General features: G+C 52.3%; 1 protein-coding gene across 4 annotated transcripts; it reads left to right on the top strand.

Annotated features, from left to right (window-relative positions):
* The first annotated feature begins 1,944 nt into the window (after window positions 1–1,944).
* TSKU (tsukushi, small leucine rich proteoglycan) lies at window positions 1,945–23,049 on the top strand. 4 transcript variants are annotated; one of them, XM_064505210.1, is made up of 3 exons: window positions 1,945–2,212; window positions 4,891–4,978; window positions 19,179–23,049. In XM_064505210.1, the coding sequence occupies exon 3, from the start codon at window positions 19,186–19,188 to the stop codon at window positions 20,242–20,244; it is 1,059 nt and encodes a 352-aa protein (XP_064361280.1). In that variant the 5' UTR covers window positions 1,945–2,212; window positions 4,891–4,978; window positions 19,179–19,185; the 3' UTR covers window positions 20,245–23,049. The 4 variants fall into 4 exon arrangements, with proteins under 4 accessions (XP_064361280.1, XP_025953730.2, XP_064361281.1 ...); XM_026097945.2 differs by lacking the exon at window positions 1,945–2,212 and adding an exon at window positions 2,717–2,931; XM_064505211.1 differs by lacking the exon at window positions 1,945–2,212 and adding an exon at window positions 3,510–3,531.
* Window positions 23,050–23,820: the final 771 nt, after the last annotated feature.

The following is a 23,820-nucleotide window of genomic DNA, read 5'->3' as shown; positions in this document are numbered from 1 at the left end:
GCCTCAAATCGACATCTTTGCTTTACTGAGGCTAACCCTAATATGGCAAAGGCCTAGCATAAGGCATGGAAAATAAGCACAGTGGAAAATTAAACAAAAGCTTTCAGCTTAGCAACTTCCCCTACCCAGAGCAAGTGCAGTGAATCAATCCCCATACCAGACTGCTAATGTCAGGAGATATTACTGCCACCTTTACATGGAAAATTGCAACCCAGGTTAAGGGAATTTCTCAAGGTTTCACAACAGAGGGCATGGTTCAGTTGAGTACAGGCACAGATTTCCTCTGTTTCCTCTCCCAGGGGGGCATTCGTCCTCTCCTTGGCAGAGCTATCACAGCCCGACAGTGATTCCTGAACATCAGCTCCCGAGACACGCGGAGCGGAGCAAACGCGTAACCCAGATTAGTCACACTTGGAAACTCTGAGAGCAGAAAGGAACCACTGAGACCTTCCCCGAATGCCCTCTCCTCCCCCCAGTGACTTCTGCCACTGGCCTCAGCCCTTGTGATTAGAGCTGTGCTTGTCAGAGGGGTCACACTGCAATTTTTCAGTAGCATTCGGGCATGTCGTGGAATTACTGGCTCCAAGTACCCTGAGAAAGCAACAGTGGAGAGTTAAAAACTGCCTTTTTGCCACCTTTTCATCACAAAGACATACTAAATGCAAATTTTAGGGGCGCACTCACACCAGGGTGATGGTCTGAGCAACCTTTGATCTTCAGCAGTGGGCACATGGCGCGTATTTCCAAGCACGAGCACTGTTAAGAGTAGCCCCAGAAACCGGCTCGTGCCTTCTCAACCCAAACTTAGAAAGCAAGCAACCAGCCAGCGTGGGACCTGTGAGGGCCTGTCACAGGCCACTGATCATCTCCAGCATACGAGGGATGAAGTAGGTGAAGATGCCACAGGACGAAGCTGCAGCCAGCGACAAGCTCCTGAGCAGAGGAGTCCTCTGCGACTCATGGACCCCTTAATACACCTTTTCCCTTGTTCAAGCAATGGGCCACGATATCACGTAGGCTCCTGTTTCTTTTTCCAGCTTCAGTATCACGATTTGATTGCGACCAGCCGTGGTCGGGCAGCGTGCCAGCCTGGGCATCCAGGACCTTGCACAAGCTCCTCTCTTTGAAATACGGCGTGACAAGTCACCTTAATATCTCCGTACTGGTCTCATACAAAGGAAGCCTGCTTTTACCAGGCAATATTACACCTAATAGTTAACAAGCTCTGGCGCAGCGATGATCTTTCGCAGACACCTAGGAAAATCCACACAGACTGGCCATCTCACAGCAAATGGGTCCAGACTCTCTGTTTCTCAGACTGTGTGTTATCGCCTGCTTTTTTTCTGCTTTATCCTATGTCAAGGCCTTATTGCATGACTTATTAGCCCAGGTCTCCTGCAGCAGCTGGCAGCAGGTCTGGGTGCCGGAGCTGAGAGCAGCGGACCCCAAGCCAACGTCCCCAGCAGCCCTTTTCCCAGGCCCCTTCCTGCTCCCAGCTGAGAGCCCTGCCTGGGGCCGAGCCCCCCAAATTGGGAACCTCGGTTTACAGCACGTGCCTGGCCTTGCTCAGTGCTGCTTTGTCCTGCCCCGTGCCCCAGTGGTGCCGGAGACGACCGTGTCCCTATACACCTGGAAAACTGGGTGCAGGTGGTATCCGGGGACCCGGCCCTGCAGATGCAGCCCTGCAAAGGGCAGGGCAGGCTCCCTGCGTAGTGTGGCCATGGGGCTGTGCTCTGGGGGTGCCTCTGGAGTGACCCCCATGAAGGCGAAGGGGCCACAAGGGATTTTACCCAGGAGGGATCCAGGGCAGCACGGGGAGCAAGCGGGAGGGGGGGATGCAAAGCCGATCTGACACCCCTCCTTCCCCCGCCAGGGGAAGGGGGAACTGCCAACTCAGGAGTCACAAAACCGAGCGCAAGTCCTGCCTCCTTCCTCCTTCCTCCTCCTCCTCCTCCTCCCAGATGTTCCCTTGTGTGCAGCCATCTGTTGAGCTCCCTCCTCCCTCCTCCTGCCTGGGGAAGGGGGCAGCCCGCCTGCCCGGCCAGCTGCACGGCTTGGAAAAGAAGGAGGAGGAGGAGGAGGAGGAGGAGGAGGGAGGAAGGGGGACACCAGCCCCACGGCTTGCTGCTGCCGGCTCCCGGCGGCGCCCGCTCCCCTCCGTGGGAACCGGCGCTGCGCGGCCGCTCCGCCGTGGGAACCGGCCCCGGCCCCGGTGAGTGTCCCCGGCCCGGCGCCGCTCTCCATCCCCCGGCAGCCGCCAGGGGAGGCCGTGCAGAGCCCCCCCGAAAAATCCCATTTTGGGGAAGGGGAGCTTGCTGGGGGGCGGATTGGGGCGGGCTGGGGATGCGCAGGGCGAGCCCTGGGGGGGGTCTGCGGGCGAGCCGCCCCTCTCTCCGCCTGGGGAAACTTTTCGGTGTGATGAGTTTGGCTTGCGCTGGCCCTCAGCGGCTGGCGGTGCAGGGGCATCTGTTCGAAAAAAGCCTTGAGCATGTGGCGGCTGGGGGAGGGGGCAGGAGAAGGATGGAGGTCCCAGATGGAGGGAAACTACTTTCTTTTTTTTTTTCACCTCAACCTTCCCCAAGGGGGGAGTTTGGGCTGCACGAGCCCCCAGCCCAGCTCGTTTTCCCCGGCAAGGCTGAGCGTCTCCGGCAGGGATTTCTCCCCGCTCCTTCCCCCTCGCAATGGTGGCTGCAGAGCGCTTGGGATTGCCACGGTTGCAAAGTAATCTGAGCAGCAGCTGGAGGCTCCGCACCGCCTCCCGTGCCCAGATTCAGGGCTTTGATTTCACACAGGGCTCCCTGTCTCCCCTCCTCTCCCACTCCCCCTTCCCCCCCAGCCCTCTGCTCCCCGCGCGGGGAGAGGAAAGAGGCTTTTTGGGGAGGGGGCTGGACTCTGCGCAAAAGGGACACGGGGCTTTGCAGATCGGACAAGGTAAGGAGGGGAGAAAGGCGGCTTCGGAGGAAAGCGGGGCTTGGGCAAGTTGAGCGGTGGCCGCCTGGGCTGGGCGAGACGTGCAGGCAGCTTGGAAGGGCCGACAGCGGAGAGGGTTTCATTTCCGAGGGTTTCATCTCCGAGGGTCTCGTCTCCGAGGGTCTCATCTCCAAGGGGTGCTCGCAGAGATAAGGCAGGGCAAAGCTCCCTGCCTGGGAATTTCCCATGTCTCTAAGTGGATTAAGCAGGAGGGGAAGGTGTGTTTGGGGAGCGGGGGGATGGGAGAGGAAGAAACCCGGGATTTATTTGTTAGCTATGTTCTGCTATTGCCAAAAAAGCCGCCGGTTGTGACTTTGGAAGCCAGAGGTCAAGAAGCATGGGGTTCCCCTGATAATGCACACGCCCTGTAAACTTTTAAAAAGCTCCATGGAAACTTCTTATTAATGCTTTGGTCATTAAAAGGCACAGACCGCAGCAGATTTATTAGCTCGCTAAACCACAACACTTGTCAGCTTTCTGGAAACAAAGGGCCTGTAAACTTTATTTCTCTGCCTCGCGTTTGGAAACCCTGAGCTGAGGACGGCGAGGGTGAAGCTACATGTAAGAGAAGGCGCATAGGTGGTTTGTGCCTCGGGGAAGTGGCACCATCTCCGTTAACCGATGCTCAGCGTTGTGGTTAGCTCACGGGGCAAAGCCCTAACGCAGGGCAGTGAAGGCATTCGAGAAAGGGTGTTGCGAGAGCACCAAAAAGCCACAAGCCGTGCAAGTTTGCTGGATAAGATCGGCGCCCCTTGCTGCAGCCGGCCCGGGAGTCTCGAGTCTCCCGAGTCGAAAGATTTGCCCGGGTGTCTGCCGTGATAAACCAGCTGCCGTTAGCCTGAATAACTGCATTCACTGAAGTTACAGTAGGAAACTTGTCTTTGTGGACACTGTGCCATTGCTCTGCAGAAAGCAGCCAGCGCCGATTGCTGGCACCGCGCTGAAATATTGCATTGAGCGCCACTCCAAAGCCCGTCTGGCAGCGCGAGGTGCTTTATTGCAGGGGGAGAGAGCGGAGGGAGTAACAGGAATGGAAAGGGCGGCTTAGACCCATGCTTCTGCGATGTTTTGGGGAAAAAGGGATGCACTGGACCTGTTAGGGGCTAGGAGCACTGGGGAGAGCTTGGTACGTTCAGTGTCTCCAGGAGAATTTGCAGGCTGCGCCCGGCTGCTCCCCATCGCCAGACCGCGTGCGGGGCTCCCGGCGTTGCAAAGTCAAAGTGGCTTCGCATCCGCCGCCGTCCTGGCACTGGATAACTCAGCTGCCTGGGCAGGGCACAGCCAGCTCAGCGCTCTGGGCAAAATTCCCTCTACGCCCGGCGGGAGCCAGCGGCTGCCCCGGAGAGGGCGCGGGAGCCGGCGCGGGAGGCGCTTGCTCACACGTGGTTATAAACGGCGCAGCGAGGCCCTGACCTGGGCACCGCCGTCACACATCTCCGGGCTGATGCGGTCTCGGAGAGCCCTCTCCGGAGGCGGCGGGCCGGGAAAGGGCGAGGAGCGGCGCCGTGCGGGTGAGCGGTGCTGGGGCTCGGCGCTGAGCGGCGGTCGAGGTCGGATGGACCCTCCGGTGCCGCGTCCTGCCCGCCGACCCTAGGGCAGACGGCGAGCCGGGCTCGCTGCGGGGAGACGCGGGCTTGTGAATGAATTTGAGCAGCTACTTGGAGAGGCGGTGCAGAGCAGTTACAACATGCCCAGCGGGGACGGGGATGTGACAGACATCGCGGGGGACCTTAATTTCTGATAGCAAGGTGGACCAGCACGGATGACTGCGGGGGTCGGCGTGGGGGGTGTCCTTACACCCCAGGTTTTTAAGGCTGGATGCAAGGGAGACAGCGGCATTGTACGGGTGGGAAGAAATTTGGAGGAAAGAGCCATAAAACAAAAGCCATGCGAAAGCTTTTGTCTTTTTTTTTTTTTCAGTATAGGAAAAAGCATCTTGTGCTCCATCAGCCCTGCAGTGAACAGAAGCGGTTGCCACTCCGGTGCAAGCAAGAGCCTGGAAGAGAAGGTGAGCCACCGCTTGCAGGAGGTTTAGAGTTTTCCCTCTATCCCTAACTGTTTTTTTTTTTTTTTCCTCTCTCTCTCCTCTTTCAGTCTCTCCTCCCTCCTCCTCCTCCTGGCTTGTCAGCTGGTTGGTGGGGAGAAGCGGAGGGAGCAGGGTGGGATGCCTGCGTAAGACAAGGCTGCCTTGTCCGGCCGACCCCCGGCAGCCCCGGCTCACCGAGACCGCGGGGGGAGCAGGGCTGGGAGCAGGGACCGCGCGGTCGTCAGGCGCTAGCGATCTGGCAGGCTATCAAAAGAAACTTCCGACCGCCTAGATGTCGAGGGCCGGGAAGAGATAAAGGCTGGTTAAGCAAGCCGTTTCTTGTATGAAAACTTGGCACTTGGACCTCTCCAGGCGAGCGTATGAACAGGCACGGCTCAACACCATTCATTACGGCAGAGCCTTCATATTTTCATTCGTGTTACTGTTTTATTTTTTATTGGGAGCTGCTGCTGTTCCCGCTCGGAGTATTTCAGATCAGATCGGGGAAGGAAATATTCACCCTCTACGTTGCCCCATCCTCCCCGTTGGAAACGCTGCAATAGATTAGACCAACCTGGCTGTCTTAGCACGAGACATTCCTGAGTTGCATTAACCAGGCTCGAAATCTGACTGTTGGAGCCACGTGCCGCAGTATCTGAGCATGGGCATCTGTGGGTTTTCTTTTCCTTCCTCTTCCCCCTGCCGCTTCTTCTTTACTGCCCATATATCGGTGACGTTGACTTCTCTCTGTCACCCCGTTTCGTGCCGGACGGCTCTCTGTCTGCACGTGTGATGGGTGGGAGAGGAGACCATGCCGCTGGCTTTGCTTTAAGGGGGTGATGAAAATCGGGCTATCAAAAATGCCCTGCCACCAGACCCATTAGGTCCCAGTAAGGAGCATGGAAGAAACCCACCACTATCAAGGACTTCCCAGCTCCCGGGATTTGGCTCGGCCAGGACTTGCTGAGACAAGGGGGTTCCTGCTAGAGGAAATCTGGTCCCTGCTTGTGGGACAAAACAGGAGTCCCTGTAGGGAAAGGAGACAGCAGGCGACTTGGAGGAGATGGACTTTGGTTCGTCTCCTCCAGAAAGTACTATAGGTGGTTTGTGATTTTTTTTCAAAGGAGAGATGGGGAGGAGAGAGAAAGATCTCTTTTTTTGGCTTTGAATAAGATGTCCCTCATCAGAAAAAATCTAGACTTAAAAGCAAAGCCCTGCTGTGGCCGATGGGTCAAAATGCTCCCAGTGCTTTGCAGATGTGAGTGCTTATCTGCATTGCATCTGAACTGGCATGTGTGCAGGACTTTGTACGCGGGTCAGGTCATGGCCCAAAGTTGCCCCTTTCCCTCCCGTCCCTGAGAATTAGTTGCCTGTGGTTGGTGGCATGGGGAGGCTTGAGTTTCGCCCAGCAGGACAGAGCAGACCCTCCTTCCAGAGTCCTTTGAAATGGGTGCAAAGGCTCATTTCCCATGCTGGTGCCCTGTCTCTCCCCGAGAGCACATCTTTGAGACCTCTCCCAAGAGATCTCCAGGATCCAGGTTTGCAGGATTACAGGATCGTAGGATAACTCTGCATCTATCTAGTTTCATGCACTGTGGGGGTAGAGAGCCTCGCTCTTCTGGACTGTCCCCAGATGTCCCATGGTGATGCCACCATCTCACAGGGTGCTCTGAGGTCTTGAGTGCAGCATGCAGCCAGGGACAGACCCTGGGGATCAGCCAGGAGTCACCAAGCAAAGGTAGAAGCAGCGGTGGAGGAGGACGGTGATGGGGGCTTTGGGTGCTGTGCGGCCCACGCAGGGACACAAGTGTGAGGCTGCTCTCATTTGGGAAGTGTGAGGCTTACTCGGACAGTGAGGCCAAGCTGGGTTAGGAGGTGGCTTAGCACAGGGTTAAATGGTAAAGGCAGATTGTTGTCTGCCACCTGGGTGACTTGGGGCTTCTCCGTGGCATGGCAGAAGGTGCACTGAGCTGTGCAAAGAATAAGGGGATGGGGATGGAGACAGGATGGAGTCATGGAAGGTGAGGGGATGGGGATGGCCAGATGTCTCTGGAGAGGCAGGATCTCCATCTGTGGCCACACAAGAGACATTTAGAGAGTGGGAGCATTCATATGAGAGGCCTCTTAGATAATTTTCCACTGGAGGTCCCCTTCCCTGTCACCCAGCCTGGCTGCCCATACTGCAGAGGACAAAGCAGGGCTGGTGTCACGGTGCATGCAGGAACCAAACCAAATGCAGTAAATGGGGACAGCAATAGCATTTGGCTGGACCAGCTGCAGCTAGACCAGATGTGGTGGTGGCAAGCTGGCTCCCTGAGAGGCGGCATTGCACTCGGGCAGCTGCTGGCCATCCCTGTTAAACTGGTGAGATTTGAACCCATGCTGCAGGGCTCCTGGGTGCATGGGGCACACGGGGTGCCTGCCACTAGCTCCGCCGGCCTGATTTGGGGTCTAGCCCGGTGGTTTGGGGAAGTGCTCTTCGTTCACCCTGAGCCTTGCTGAGGATGAAGACGCTCCCCATCTTTGCACCGTCCTGGACGATCTGTGATGGTCAATACCGGGTCTGACCACCATCACCCCACGGCCCAAGTGCCAGCAGAGAACTGGTCCAGCTGTTTCCCACGTATCCCACCCATTCACCACCGGCTGTTAAAAGGTGATGCTCTCCATGTGGTACCTCCAGCCCTAGCGCAGGATGGAGTACGTCTCAGCCCTGTGTTAGTCATCCTTAGGGCTTCAAAAGGGAAACTGAGGCACAGGGGGGAACTCAGCTCATCTGATGTTCACTGCTGACAGTGCAGATGGCTCTGCGCTGGTTCGTGGTACCATCAGCAGTGAAAAATAGGGTATGCTGGGCACCCGGCTCTGCAGTAGACCCCACTGCTGCCAATAACGTGGCCTTTCTCTCCAAACCCCTGCTCCAGCCAAGAGGGACCAGAGGATTACAGCATGTGCCGTCTGCCCGCAGCAGGCCTGGGCAGGGCAGGCAAAGAGCTAGAGAGACACCAGGACACCGTGTCGCTGGGGCAGTCGAGCAGCATCTGGGCTGGGAACCGGACTGAGGGCCTGCTGCTAAATTTTGGCCGGCCTCCTCTGCAAATCCCCCTCTCCACATCCCAGCATCCACGTTGCAGGAGACTTGAGCACCGCGACCATCTCCGGGGCAGCGCACCGGGGCCGTGGCGGGGGGCAGCTCCCGAAGCTGCGGCGGATGCTCCACCAGGCAGCAGCCCCCGCCACAACGGGTGGTTTTTGCTCGCGTTCATTGTTCGGAGTAGTCACGTTGCAAGAGTTATTGGGGAGGGGGGGAGGCAGGGAAAGGAATAAGACGGGCATCTCCAGCTGTGCTGTTTGCAACAATAACGGCCAGGATTGTATTTATTATCTCCTCGGCGGAGGGTCTGCAGCTGCACGCTGAGAGCCACAGGCGGCAAAGAGGCCCGGCGATTATTGTGCATGGAAAAAAAAAAAAAAAGCAAAAACAAATAGAAAGCTCACAAAGCAGCCTTGGGCTGGTGGAGGCAGCACCGAGGGGTGCCCAGAACAGCTGGGCGGTTGCACCCTCCCTCCCCGGCAGCGGGGAAGGTGCAAAGAGGAGCCGGGGAGGCTGAGTGGTGGCATGGGGCCGGGCCTGGTGCCTCCAGGGGTAATGCTGTTGCCTCCCCAATTTGCCTTCCCTGTGGAGGCCTTATTGAACACAGCAGCCCCGCAGAGCTGTTAGGAGAAGGGTGGTCTGGAAGGTCTGCTGCCTTTCAGAGAGCTAAAGCTGCATGGGGGCCTCTTAAAACCCTTCTGCGAGAGCTCAAGGCGTTGCCCAGCTGCCGTCCCGCTGGGGTGAATTCGCATGCTTTTGGCCAGTGCCAGCCGTCGTTGCTCTCCAGAGCTAGGCAGAGCCCTGCGACCACGGCTTTGCACACCACGAGGCTCAGTGAGATTTGCATTTGGATGACAGATTTGCCGCCTTCTCCGTTTCAATGAGCTAGAAGGCTTGTGGAGGTAGCGGATGGTGCAAGCACTAGGAGCTCTCAGCTCCAGCTGGGCTATGTCTTACCGGGAAGGGCAGTGGTATCAGCACGGGAAATATCGCCTCTCACCGGCACTGTCCCTTCTTTCTCTTCCTTCCTTCTCTTTGCCCGGCTCATCGTCTTGAGGCATCTTCAGAAAGGGCTGAATCTGCCTATGCCATTGCAGCGACGTGTGCTGCGGTCTCGTGCAGGAACCTTCCCAGCCTCATGCGACGATACGGCTGAGTAACTCTTAAAAGCGAGAAATATCCAGCCCGGGCAGGCGGTTTGCTCTTCCCATGCTGCAATTCTTAATCTTTCCCTTTCCTTTGGCATACAGTGTTGGTCCTCAAGTGCATTCCTCTTAAGTTATATCATGTCTCTGGAAGCTGGTTGTGGAAAAGTAATACCCTCATCACAGCAGACAGCAGGAGAGCAGGTGAGGGTGGTTGTCAGGTGGGGAGGAGCATCGCAAAGGGTGGAGGAAATAGGAAAAGCTTGCTGGGATCATTTTGTCTTTCAATAATTGACCAGTTCAGAAATAGAGTCCTCTCCTCGGGTGTTTTTGTGGTTTAAAAACTCGTATCAGTTTGCTGACCTTTTTAGTCTGATACCCTGACACCAGCCACAGCTGGCAGGGAGGAGAAAGCATGTGCAACCCTGATGTTGCAGAGGAAGCAGAGGAATCTGTCATTTTTAACCAGATCTCTTGTAACAAGGGCTGAAACCCTGAAGAAGGAAGGTTTCATCCTTCCAAGGGTGCTGCTGCAATTTGGATACTGTCCTGCAAACTCACAGCTGCAGCCTGCCTCCCTAGACCATGGTGAGCCCTTTGGCATCGGGGACAACACGGCAGTGGGACCTTTTGGTAGTTTTACTCCCTCTACAGCAAAAGGCATTAGGGCTGGCCAAAACCTTGGTGTCCCTGTGATTGCAGCTGCATGCACTGGAGCCGCTCCTGCCCAGCTGGCTCGCTTTGCTACGATGCATGATGCCAAAGGGCTGGTCTCTCTGGCCATTTGTGCCAAAATAACCCCTTGGAAACTGAGACCTCGAGTACTGGGCTGTGTCGCTGGGTTTATGAGAAAGATCCTATTTGGGTTCGGTTTGAGGTAGTTAAGAAAACCGTAGTGTTCCCAGCTGGGACAAGGTCCCCATTGGGCTCAGCAAGCGCCTGTGTAGCAAGACTTCCCATTCCAGGAAATGTTTGTTGTTAAAAAGCCAAGGGGTAAGAAGGGAATCAGGGGCCGTCACGGGATAAAAGGGCTTGGCATCATCACGGAGATGATGTTGGAGCGGGAGAAGAAAGCCCTGAGCCCCTGTGTCTCTCTTGGGTGAAGCACCACAGCCAGTGCTCCCAGTTTCTGCAGACTTATTGCTAAGAGAAGATGCCCCAAAAGCCAACTGGCTCCCTCAGCCCAGGAGGGGCTGGGATGCTGTCCCCGAGTACGCTGTAGGAAATGTCTGTAGTGTGAATTTGGGTTATGCAGCACATCGGAGCAGCATTAGGCTTGGGAGAAGCACGGCCAAGCTGGAAGGGGCCCAGCGAGCCACCGGCCACCTCCCCGTGCAAGTCAGCTTGTCTTCAGGAACAACCCGGGAACGGGCAACCGGAGGCACCTCCGTGGCCAGAAACCCGTTTGCAAAACAAGGAACATGAGTGCAAGATAGGGAGGCATCTGTGTAGCCACACCTTGGGGCTTAAGTTCTTGAGTTTTTGGGGCCGATCCGAGTTCCCAGTGCACCGCGACCGCCCTGCCTGCGAAACCGCCACCGATGCACGTGCCGCGCTGCACAGACATCCGCCTTGCCCTGCCTGCGGCTGCTCCGCAGGCTTGAGAAACTTCACTTCCTTCTAGCAATGCCTGCTCCGGGCACAAGCACAGCTCTGCGTGAAGCCGGCGAGCAAAATTACTGTGCTTTCAAAAGCCATGGGAGGCTATTTTCTCCCCCCGAGAGAAACTGCTATAACCTGACAGCTTCCTGGGCTGCGAGGGGAGCAGGGAAGGGGGATTTCTGTGCAAGTCTCTGCTGTCGCTGTGACTTAGTTCCTAATTTGCCTGTGCTGAATTTAGCACCGAATTCTTCCACCGCTGCCGTCTGGCTGCCCGGTCGAGTCTTGCAGCTAGCGAAATTCCCGGGAGTTTGGCTGCGGTCTGCTTCCAAGATGTGACTTTCTGAGGCACGCAGATCGCAGCGCAGCAGAAATCTGCCGTTTTTTCCGTTGCCTATGTAAATCATTTGGGACTTGCTCTCCAGGCTGGGAAACCTGCCCGCACAGGTTTCCTTTTGTCGAATCCGAAAATACACCGAACCGCACCTTCATTTCCTCCTTGTGGAGGTGGGGGATGATGGGGGGAGATTGCATAAGTGGAATAAGCTATTAGTTGTTTGAACACTTGGGCCATAAATCACCCATGGCCCCTTCCGAAGCAGATGGGATTTGTGACACAAACAATTGGAGCAAAGATTATTTTAACAGCGCTCTATCTTTTTTTGCAAGGAAATGCCGACTTTTTGTTTTTCGGGGGAGGGGGGTGTTATCTACAAAAAAAAAGAGAAAAAAAGGCAAAGAGAGGCTGTTTCAACCGAGCAAAGGACGCCACATAAACCAGCGAAAACAAATACGTAGTGTCAAGCTGCTGTAGATTTTGGAGGCACTGGGCTCCCTCTTGATCAATCCCATATGTCGTCTCTGCAGCCAGCGTGGCGAGCGGAGGGGCTGTTTGGTTTTGGCTCTTGGTTTGCGAAACACTTCTGATGCTTAGCAATTTGTCTGGCTTTGCTCTCGCTAATCTTATCTGTCCCAGCCCCTCTACCCTCTATTAAACTCTCCCTGAAGGATGGAGCACAGGATGCTGGTTTATCATCGCGTTTTTGGCTCAGCAGTGTCTCTGTGTCTGGGGCTGACGAAAGCAGGTTGAAGTAATGGCTCTGAGGGAGCAGCGTCTGCTTTTCCCTCTCCGTGCCCCAAATCCTATGGGCTTTTTGGAGAGATCTGGCTCTTGCAAAGATAGATATGACCCGGAGCATCTGGGAGCAGCATCCTTCAGGACTTGGTCCAGCAAGAGCCAAGGAGGAGAGCTGGGACGTGCACGTGCTGGTGGAGCTTCTCCTCACCCCAGGCTGCCCCGCAGCCCTGATAGCCCCAATGCATCCACTGCTTCATCCCCCCTGGGCATCCTCCCTGCTGGACCCCCTTTCCTTTGGAAGGGATCCCGGACACGGGGGCGGGAAGGGAACCTCAGGGAGCTCTGCTGAGCCCATGCTGCTCTTGCCTTAAATATAGCCAGCTCTGCACTGAGGGAGGAGAGCTGACTTTTTTTTGCCATCCCCCATGTTGGTGACTATTGTATATTATTCTCGTATACCCTGGTAACGTAGATCCCTGATACCACTGGGTTAATTACTTGTTAACGACTCCCTCTTCAGTGGTGAGACTCTTCACTGAATGCAAAGGAGGTGGGTTTACATCCATTATTAGAAATCATTAAAGCAGAAAGGAATTCATAGAGAAATTTTTTTTTCCCTCCTTCCCTGCATTTAATTCTGACTTTGCCGCGTGAGTGGGAAGACAGAGCTAAAAGCATTCAGACACCTGCAGAATGATTTTAGCTCCCATTCAGGTCCTCAGCGTCTCCCTGCACTCAGCCGTAGGGGTGTAACCCTCGGTCCCAGTGGCTGAGTCTGCCCACAGCCCCGTGCTTGCACATGCTGGTGGCAGAAATAGGGTGAGGAGAATGAGAAATCTGGGTTGTGCATCCCCTTCCTTATTTCCTGGTAGGTAATTTGGGCCGGCTCTGCTGTCTAAGCAGCTTTGCACTTCACACTGATAAAACCATCTCCGATAGCTTATCAGCAGAAAGCAACTTCTGCAAAGACTCTTGATGGAGGGTTATATTACGTCCAGCTCAGTTTCTAGTAGAGTCAAAGAGACTAATTCACATCTTGAGATCATTCAAGCCAGTCTGGAGTAACTCCATTGCACTTCCCTAAACCCATCTAAACAAATGCTAGCCTAGATAGCAGATACCTCTTTCTTCCTCATTAACGTTTCTCTCCCTGAATCCCAGAAAGCATGTCGAGTATAAAACCAGGACCAGTATTTGCAGAACATCCCCCAAAACAGCTAACAACAAAAAATGCAAACAGGTCAGGAGAAATGGTCTTCCCATTTACACCAAAACTCCTCTCCAGAGAAACACTAATCAGTTTAATGAGCCTCCAGGGGGGTAAACGCAGGCCCCATTTTAGCGCTCTGCCCATCACCAGAGACTGGAAAGCCGAGACTGGAGAATCTGACCCAAGGACTTGGGTGAGGCTCTGCAAAAGCAGGAGCAGAGCCAGGCAGAGCCTGCAGCCCCCCTCTGATGCTCTCTCTGTTGCGGTGTTTTCTTCGCTGTGTCCCCACAAGCCATCTGCTAGTCCCCTCTTGCCATGCCTGATGTGTGCCCTGCTCCCAAGCCCGGCTCCCTTTTCCATCCACATACGTGTGGACCTCTCCCACAGGGAAGCACTGGTCCAAAGCAGCCAGAGCAAAAGCCTCGATGACCTTTACCTTCCCTGGATTAAAAAAAAAAAAAAAAGTTAGGCTGCATTTCTTTATCATGTGAGGGGTGTGTGCGTGCAAACTAAGGGATTAATAGTCTCTGGTTTGAACCAGTTTTGCTGCCTGCTCACATCCGCACAGGAGATCTGGAGAAGGGGCTGTGATTGCATCTGTGGCGTCATTCGGACTCGGAGAGTCCATGCTGGAAAACAGGAGTTGTTACCAGGGCTGTGCCTTGCCTGCAGTTGCAGAGGTTGACTTTATGAACAGTTCAGAAACCCGTTTGAATCGAACAGATATGAAGAGGCATTTTTACAGAATAATTAAGGAAAAAAGAAAACCAGAGCACTTTGAAGCACTCTCACTGCTGGAGAAGCAACTCTAACGTCCGCAGCATCCAGGCGCTCCTGATCGATCTTCCATCCCAGCTGTGTCTTAGAGCCTCCCAAGTATTTAAAGAGAGAAAAAGCCAACTATCTCTCCTTTTTTTTTTTTTTTTTTTTTCCCTGCAGTCCGGAGGATTTATGGCCTCTGTCATAGCATATGCAGCTTGCTTTGCTTTCCAATAGCATTCCCTTTCCCCTGCTCCCAATTAGCAAATTCAGCCAAGTTGGCCGTGTGGGCCTTGTTATAAAGATTTTGCATTTTGTTGACTTGGAGGATGCAAGAGAGAGAAGAGAATCCCCAGTTTTTCTCCCGGATGAAATACTGTTGTTAATACAACTCCCCTGTGCTTCTGCTAAAACAGTAACTCTTCCTGGAACAGGCCAGGCGTTCTTCTAACTACGTACCCTTCCTTTTTGCCTGTTCCCTGTAAAGGCTGATTTATTTGCTATAAATCCAGAATACCCTATTTGAAGCAGCAAATTGGGAAGGCCTCTTCTGCCCCAATCTACCCACCAGACCGTAGAGACGCAAGGTTTTGTGTCGTACCTGATCTGCTCTAACTGTGGGCCACTATTGATCTGGCTGATCAGCAAGCTGATCTGATTCATCCCGGGTGCACCAGACTGCTGAGTGGGACGCGGGTTTGGAGGAGGCAGACAGGGTGGACCAGTTGTGCTGGAAACAGCACCACAAGATGAGTGTGCATCCTACTTTGCCACGGAGTTAGTGGAGATATGGGGCATCTCCAAAGGATGTAGGTGGGTTGTGTCTCCTTCCACAGCAATTTCTCTCTCTCTACCCCACCACAGAAACAACCTGAGGTTTCTGCACTTCTTAGTTAGGTTTCTTAAGCTTCATGGGTGGCTTTGGGTCTTCAGCTCTGACTCAGACTGCATTGCCACCAGTGCTTTGCAGAGTGGCACGTTCAGGGAGACCGAGGGGCTCAGCTTAGAGAACAGGGAGGACGTTTCCTGACTGTATCAAACACTGAACTTTTGAACACCTCCCCCTCATGTTTTGCGTTAGTTTTTGATTTTTGGTTGTAGTGATTTCCAACTTGGTGGTTGCCAGGGCAACTGGAGGTAGCCTAAGAGTTGTGCCAGCCAGGCGTGCTGACAACAATTCAGCCCGTTGGCATTGTCTTCATCTCTGAGTTCTCAAGCGGGGGGACCAGTCCTGGAGGACTAGGCTTAGATCCAGGGTGGGATGTGTTAGCACATCTCGCTTGGGCTGGAAGGAGATGGCAAAGGTTTTGATTATGGCTCGCTGGAGACTCTACTAGTGAGGAAAGTCTTTGGGGAGCAGAAAGGGGAGGAAGGCAAGTGCTATGAAAAGTGTGAATTCGCAACAACACCGTAACAGGGCTTTCTCTCCCTGTCTCCCCCACCAGCCATTAACTGAAGTCTGGCTTTCCTCTGCAATCTGGTTTAAAAACCAGAGTGACTATGACATTTTTTGGCAGGGAAATCTCAGTGCAAGAAATCTCTTTCTGCCCAAATCCTGCCACATCATGGTGCAGGGAATAGCTCTTGAGCAGCACAGTGAGGAGGGGTCGAGGCATCTGCAAAGTTGAGGAGAGATGTGGGGTGAATGATATTTGGGGGAGAATGCCGGCACACCTCTAGGATCTTGGTCCATCCTTGGGTCCACTACCCACTACTAGATCTCCTAGATCTCCTCTACTGGGGTAAGGGGTTGCCCAGGCACCTTGTTCAAGATCTAAGGACATTTGCCATACAGAACGGGCAAGAAAGACATGAAGACCAGAGCTGTGCTGCCACTCGAGGCACCTGAACGGTGGGTGATAGTGGTTCTTGGGGTGCTGCACCCCCAAAAACTCCTGGTGAAATCAGTGGATATAGCACAAGGCCCCTGAAGCTGTCAGGAGGCCAAAACATATCCCTGGGATCTCTCTGCACCACAGGAGCAGTAGAAATGAGGAGGTCATTTAGGAGAATGGTCTGAACCAGCCCCAAGCTGGCTCTTTCCTTCCAGTGGCTTTGCCTGTGCTCTCAATCACTGCCCCAGGCAAGGGGGCCAACAGCTTCTGGCCCATGGCAAATATTTCCTCTGGGTGAATGTCCCGGGTGCTGCAGGAGGATAATTCATCGTCCCTTTACGAAAGGATACTTTGGCGTCCTGCCTTGACCAACAGAGCAGCTCGTAGGCAGGAATCCAAAGGCAATTGGATGCGGTTTCAAATACATGCTGTACACAGATGAACCATAAATGCCTGTGGTGCACTTCTTGCCCCATTTCAGAGCACGCTATTGATTGCTCCATGCAATGATACAGCATGCCTCTACCTGACCAAGCTCACTGTCGATTATCTGGCAATACAGGAGTCCCTTTCTCAGACTAGAAGATGACAAGTACCTTTATTTCTCAATTCTTTTATCAGAGCAATTGGCCAAGTGGATTACTAGTCAATGAACGCTTCATGCTGCTACGTAAGGGAGTTTTTAAATGGTAGTAATGGCTTGTATCTCATCTGCAAGACAATTATGGAGCCAGACAGGGAGAATTTGGGGCAGGCCTGCGAGGAGGGAAGAGGCAGTAACTGCTCTGTAAGTACCTGAGCTGAGCTTTGCATACTGTGTTTCAGCTGCGTAATGTTTTGGGCTGGCTGGAAGACAAATGTGAGCCACCGATATCGCAGCCAGGGTCACTCTATCTGCCCGCTTCTGGCGATTGTTTATGAGGCTGGTCAGGAAGGGAATTCCCATACGGAAAGCAGTTTGAGTGGCTGTGTGCCGAAACCTGGCTTTGATTCTCCTCTCAGTTAAGCTATGCTTTTGGAGATTTCCCTCTCAGTAGTGCAGTATTTGCTTTTCCTTGGAGACAGAGGAGAAACAGGGTCCTTTTTGGTCCAGCGGGAGCCCATGAAGCTTTTCCCAGTGCCCAGAGCCAAGCATCATGTTGATGTGTCTTTGGACCTGCTGGTATCAGATCCAGCTCCCACTGGAGCTGATGGGATGCCAGGAGAAACTGCGTTGGGCTTTCTGAAGGACAAGTTAGGAGGCACTTTCCCTGTTGAGATGTCAAGTGGGAAAAGCTGTTGGATGGTAATATGGGAGAAGCAATACCAACAGACTGAGCTGGTACAACTACAGGTGCTTCCCCATATATGAGACGTTTAATAGGGGGTGGGGAGGTTGTTTCCAAAGAGCCCACAGCTACCTCCAGCTGTAATTTCCCCTGGGAACATAAAATTTCAGTGTGTTTCAAACAGCCTTATGGAAAAAAAGTAGCATTTAGTATAGGAGTGACTGCAAAATGGAGCAAGCTCTGTCTGCCCTGAACCAGAGATCGGATAAGCTCTTCTTTAGCCTTGATGTTATTGGGAAAGGGATATTGGGAAATATGCCTGAGAAAAGGAGTCCTACCCGCCGTGTGCCCTCTGCACACATATGTGTTTTCTCAAGAAACAGTTGAGATGGGCTGGAACTAGGGCTCATCTTACTGGCTTTCTGTTGTTTCTATAGAGTAACAGACCCCAGAGAATTGTGTGTTGGCCTTCAGCAATGCTTTGGTTGCAGGCTCTTTGGCCAGAGTCCCAATCTCTGCTCTCTATTTGCAGGAGTTACTGCCAGACAAGTCATATCAGTGATCAGGACAGTAATTTTGCAATGCATTTTCCCCTTTGCACTTCTTTTGCACATCAGCAAATAGTCCTCAGTCAGTCTCCTGGGAATCAGCACAGGGCTAGGAAGACCACGCTGAAAAGGAAGAGAAACTACAGCCAAGGGGAGGGTGAGGCAAGATGAAAGGAAGTGTGAACTTCTAGGAAATGGTTCTGGGAAGGTGCAAGAACTGTGGGGCAGGTGTCTCAGCCAGATCAAAGGACATGTGGGAAAGATGATACTGCGAAGATATTAATAAGTGCTTTTAAAAAGCAGTGGAAAAGGTGAGAATGGAGACCAGTGGGAGCTGAGGTGGGGATGAGAACACAACTTTAAAGGGGATTTTGCTTTGTTTTGTTTTTGCTAAACGAGCCCTTGGCATGTGAGTCTCTGCACATAGCCAGCAGTGTGGCCAAGGAGCGGTGCTAATGGATCCGCTTGCCTGGTTTGGTGGGAATATTTGTTGCTGGTGTCCAAGAGACGTGCGAAGGGCTCAAGGAGCCCATGGCTATAGTCAGCAAAGTGGGAAGCAATAAGGACAGCATTGCTGCTGTCTGCTGCTGACCTGCAGGATGCCCACACACTCAGTGCCCCTTCCAGAGGCACGGAGCTAAGGCTTTTATTGGCTGGCTCTGGAAATCATGCTGCTGTAGTTGCCTGTGGTTGTATGGAGGGGCTGTTAGGATGTGATCTGAAAAGGCCCAGCAAAGCTGGGAAAGCACAGTTCAACTCTGTTCTTCCCTCAGCTGCAACGATGGAGGGACAGAAACATCTCAGAGGGAGGAGGAGCAAAAACAGAGGGGTGGAGAGAACTCTTTCCTTGTTGGCATCATTAATGAGAGAGAATGCTTAATGTAATTAGCAATGACTCCTCAGGGGCTTTACATGAAACAAATCGGTTCTCTCCACTTGGTGCCTTTACGGGAGCCTGGGCTTACTGCAGCGGCATCTGTGTTCAGGCCAGAAGACTGAGCAGTCGGGTGGTTCCTCTGCTCTGCCAGACAAGGAGCCACATGGCCATTGCCCTTCTTGCCTGCACTGCGTTACACCAGCCAGCGGAGAGTTGGTTTTAACCCTCTGACACAAAGGATTGGTCCTACTAAAACACTTCTAAATTTGTGCCAAAGGTCTAAGGAGGGGAGACTTACTGTGCATTTGGGCAGTAGGCAGCTGGCTTTTCTAGCTGTTCATCCTGGAGGACGTTCTGATGATGAGTGGGGCTGCTCATATCTCCACTGTATATAGGAAACTAGAACTGAGTTTCAGTTTCTACCTTCCTGATAGGGGATTCTCACTGAATCCAGAGCCGAAGTGACTTCACCACCATCATGCATATACCACTACAATCTCTCTCTTAGGTACTGGATTATCTCGCTGATGATTAATGGCATGCGTGGTATATTCAATGCCAAAATTCATGAATAGTTACTAGAAAAATCCTAGATGCTTCAATGTGTCACTGTTGGGTAGTTTGAGGGATTATAGGAGTGTACTTCATCTATCACTATCTATGTACTTCAGAAAGACAGAGAAGATGACTGCACAACTCAAACTGTTATGCATCTTTGATAAAGTGATTTCTAAGGCAATTCAATCTATTTCCTTATTTTGTTTTCCAGGTCAACAATGCAGTTCTCAGCCTGGTTCAATTTGCTGCTTCTCCTTCCTTGTTTTGGTACCACCAAAACCTGCTTCCCCGGGTGCCACTGCGAGGTGGAAAGTTTTGGTCTCTTTGACAGCTTTAGCTTGACCAAGGTGGACTGCAGTGGAATAGGCTCACACATTGTTCCTGTCCCAATCCCTCTGGATACCTCCTACTTGGATCTGTCCTCAAACAACTTGGAAACAATCAATGAATCAATGCTGACAGGACCTGGATACACCACCTTGGTGAGCCTTGACCTGAGCTACAATAAAATTGCTAAGATTTCCTCCACAACCTTCTCCAGGCTTCGGTACCTGGAGTCCTTGGATCTGAGTCATAACTCTCTGGAAGTCCTTCCAGAGAATTGTTTCTCCAGTTCTCCTCTGGGGGACATAGATTTGAGCAATAACAAACTTTTGGATATAACAATAGACATTTTTGCTTCAAAAGGTCAAGGAAAACCCATGAATGTGGATCTATCCAATAACATGCTCAGCACAATTACAAGGCACCGTGAAAAGAATGTCCCCAACATCCAGAATTTAAATCTTTCTGGAAACAGGCTAATATCTGTGCCAAATCTTCAAGGGATTCCTCTACGATATTTAAATCTTGATGGGAACCCATTAGTCAGGATTGAGAAAGGAGACTTCATGGGACTGAAAGATTTGATTCATTTATCTCTCAGCAGCCTGCGTGACTTTAGAGAGTTATCTCCTTATAGTTTCAAGGAATTACCAGCCCTCCAAGTTCTGGATTTATCCAGCAATCCCAATCTGAAGTCACTGAGTGCTGAAGTTACCTTTGGTCTGAACTCCCTACAAGAACTTAACCTCTCTGGGACAGGCGTGTCATCCTTGCCAAAGACTGTGCTGAAATACCTGCCTTCCATCAAAAGCATCACTTTGGGGAAGAACATACAGTGTCTTAAGACCATCAGAGAAGGACAGTACCACCGACAAATTGGGCTGACCAAAAAAGAGGTCCTCATTTGTCATGACAGCCATGGGTCGGTAGCAGCAGCGCCCTACGTTTCATGATGAAAGCTGGGAAGAAGGGATAGGGAAGGGAGGGGCTGGGAGGGTGAGGGACCATGGGAAATGTACAGGTGACGGACTGAGATGGCTTGCAGTGTGCCTTTTGTAAAACTGTCAATAATTTATATATTTGTACATGCCAATACTTGATTGTTTGTGGATTTTATAAACGCTCAGATCCTGGCCCACACATCCTCTGCAGGCTCTGGATTCTGCCCAGTGTATTGCGGGCCTGCATCCAGCCTGTTAGCTCAAGAATGGTGTTGCTGGACAACAGGGACCAAGCTGCAGGTCCCAGGGCAGAATAGCTGGTCTGGCACAAATCTTCACGGACCAGTTATATTTGCAGGAGCAAAGCTATGTCTCTCCAGAGGGCACACCAAAATGTACCAACTCAGTAGCTATTTGCTTGCAAACCCATGCTTCATCCTTTTTTTAATTATTTTTCCCCAAGAAGTGCCTTCCGGATCTTGCCTCCATTAGCAGCACCCTGTTCCTTGTCATGCACTTTCAGTCTGAAGAAGCATTTCCAGACAAACCTGAACACAGGGTGTTCCTAATGTGCTGATTTTTACATGTTATTTGCATAGATGTGCAATGAACACTGAGTAAGTGGAGACCGTTTCCTCAATTCTTTTCTCCTCGTTGTCACATTTCATGTTCTTTTCATGTCAAATTACTTTAGATCCAACTGTGGCAACCTCCCATCTTTTTAACCTTCATGAGCCATTGCTCAGAGAGGAAGAGTAGCAAGGGAAGAGAAGTAAAGAGAGAGGAGTCTGCCTACAGCTGGCAGCTCACCTGGGAACTACCCTCCCATGAAACAAATTAACTGAGCTTCAAAGTGAAGAGATCACGTAGCCTAGCTTGGGAGAAAAAAAAGAAAAAGAAAAGAAATGAAAACCCTCCTTCCCTTCTGGGGAAGCTTGGAAGAATACTTGACAAAGATTCTTCTCTTGATGATCTTATCAAACCACGACAAACCCAGAGGACTTTAGAATAGGCTAGTTTCATGCTGACGTTCCCCATCTGAACAGAACATGTGCAACTGAGCTGTGATCACATGAAGCAATTTCCAGTGCAGAAATGCTCTCCAGAACGTGCCAGGAGGAGAATTAACACTGACGCCTGCAACCCTGGAGTTATTTGCCTATCAGGGGAAGCATCTTGGGGTTTGTTTTTTTCCAGAGTTGTGGCTTTTCTTTCTCTCACACAGCTCCTTGGCTACCAAAAGGAATCTGATGAAAAGCCTGGTCCTCAGAGCTTTCCTTTCTTTTCTCCACATTGAAATGCTGGCAAAGCAAAGGGTAGTGCCTCTCATTCCCCTTCCTCTCTGGGTTAGGAGAAAGCAAGGGAAGGCAGCAGAACGTGTTTCAACCCGGTGGTGTGCAAAGCCTTTGACCTGCTTATCGCAGCTCCTGCAATGGACGCTGATGTCCCGTCCAAATCTGGCACACTGTCCTGGGGAGGGGAAGGGAAGTTGCGGATGGGGGTCCCGGTTGGATGAGTTTGGTCTCTACACATAGGCTTGCATCGGGGTAACCTTGAAATGTTTTCAACTGGTTTAGGTAGGTCCACGCAAAGGTGATGTGGTTGTAAGCCTGGCTTCAGGGCCTAGGCGCAGTCACTGCGGGCGAAGCTAAGAGCCTTGGTACACATGCATTGTGCAAACAGCTGAAAGGGTTAACAAAAAACAGCAGCCCTCACTACCTTATTGCTGCTGTCTCAGTCATAAAACAAGAACAACACAGGCCTCCCCGCCTTCCATGCAAAATCCGCTGCCTCGGCAGCAGAAGTGACCCTGCGCCTGCAGAGAAGGTGCCCCATGTCTTGTCTGCTGGCCCGACAGTCTTTAGGCAGACACAAACATTAAGTGATGTCTGGAAAGACTGCACGGAGCTGGGATAGGTGCCTGGGAAGAAGATCGAGCGGGCTGAGGTGTCCTACCCTGCTCCCAAGTAGGGCCACGCACCGGGGCAGGGCTCTCCGATGGGGCTGAGCTCTGCAAGCGCTGGAAGGAGCTCAGGCTTCCTCCTCGCACACTCGAAGGTTTCTGGCTGATGGAAATCTGCTTGCCCAAAGAAGACATTGCCAGTGACAGCTGAGACCTGCTGAGCCCATAAAAGCCAGCCACTGCCAGGGAGGCTGAACCCAGATTCAACGCCTTAGTTTGGATATTGAAATCTCTCCCCCTTGTTTTCATCCATCTCCTTTCTGTGATTTGATCACAACCCTTAGGGTGGAATTTTCACCCTTTACTTCAGTGCTGAGGGCTTTCCCCCCTCTACCGAGCCTTTGAAATGCTCAACCAGCCTCTGCAGTCACAAGAAACATGTTGATTTTCTTAAAAAGGCAATGGGACTGCCTACAGGCAGATGGAGATCTGGAGAGGAATAGTAACCAATGGCAATGCAAGATGGGGGCAGTTTGGGATGGGGGGGGGTGTGTTTTAGTGGCTCTTGCCTTTTTAAGAGAATTCTTTTCTGCTGGCAGAAAATGTAATTTTAAATAAGAAAAGTTGTTTAATTTTGTAAGTCTGTATGTAGATAAAATGTTACAGGGATCATATATGGGCTGTCAAAGTTACCGTCTTTGCGCCTCTGTGGTAAATCTAAAACCCAATGTGACAATCCAATTGAAGACTGCAAGATTTCCTTGTGTAATCTCGTGCTAGCTGCTAGCTAAACAAGTCTTAGCAAAGGCTGGCAAACACTGTCGCTGTATTAGTTTGTTTTTTAAAGAATCTCTGCAGCATTGTAAGGCTTTGTGATTACTCACAACATAATAAAGTGATTCGGAGGAGAACAACCCCAGAGCTCCTGCATTTATTTACTTAGTGCCAGGAGGGAGACAGCTGTTACTGGCTGCAAAGTCCAACGCCTTGTGCTCTTCCTGGTCCTGCAGCAGCCGAAACACAGCTTCCCCCCTGCCCTGCCAGCATCCCTGGCGTTGCAGCTCCGAACTTGGAGCAGGATTTGTCCCGCTGCCTCCGACTCCCTGGGCTTCTTGTTGGCAGGAAAGCTTGACGGCTTTGCTTGGTCCAGACAGGCTGACTCAAAGGAAATTACGGACATGTGGCAGTGAGGCAGCCCAGGAATATTTGGAGCAAATTTCCTGCTCTGGAACTTGCTTTAAAGCTTTTCAGAGTTGGTGGGAAGCTCTCCGTGGACTCTGCCAATTTGGGGCTCGCTCTGTCACGGGGGGAACCAGGGCAGGAGGGAGGCGAAAAGCTGGGTTTGAAGAGCAGGTGGTTTGGGCAGAGCCTGCGAGCTGTTGGACCAGTGCTTGGGGAAGGGAGCGAGCAAATGCTTACAGCAGCCACGCCATAGCAAGCAAAGCCGCGCGCTGCCAGACCGCGGAGCATTTAGCTGTGAGATAGGCACGGTCCGGCCCCAGCACCACTCTCCAAGGAGCAGAAGGCTGCTGCACGGAGGGCTAATTTGAACTGTTGCATAATGAATAAATAGCAGCATCTCAGGAGGACTTTGCCTGCTCTTAAATAGCACGTTTAATTTTAAGCGCTTTCCGGTGCTGTGTGTAAAAAGAGCACAAGCAAAGCCCCTCCCGGGAAGCCGCAGC

The sequence above is a fragment of the Dromaius novaehollandiae genome, chromosome 1 (assembly GCF_036370855.1).
Source record: "Dromaius novaehollandiae isolate bDroNov1 chromosome 1, bDroNov1.hap1, whole genome shotgun sequence".
In the NCBI taxonomy this organism is placed as follows: Eukaryota; Metazoa; Chordata; class Aves; order Casuariiformes; family Dromaiidae; genus Dromaius; species Dromaius novaehollandiae.
This window is presented reverse-complemented; position numbering and strand designations above follow the sequence as displayed.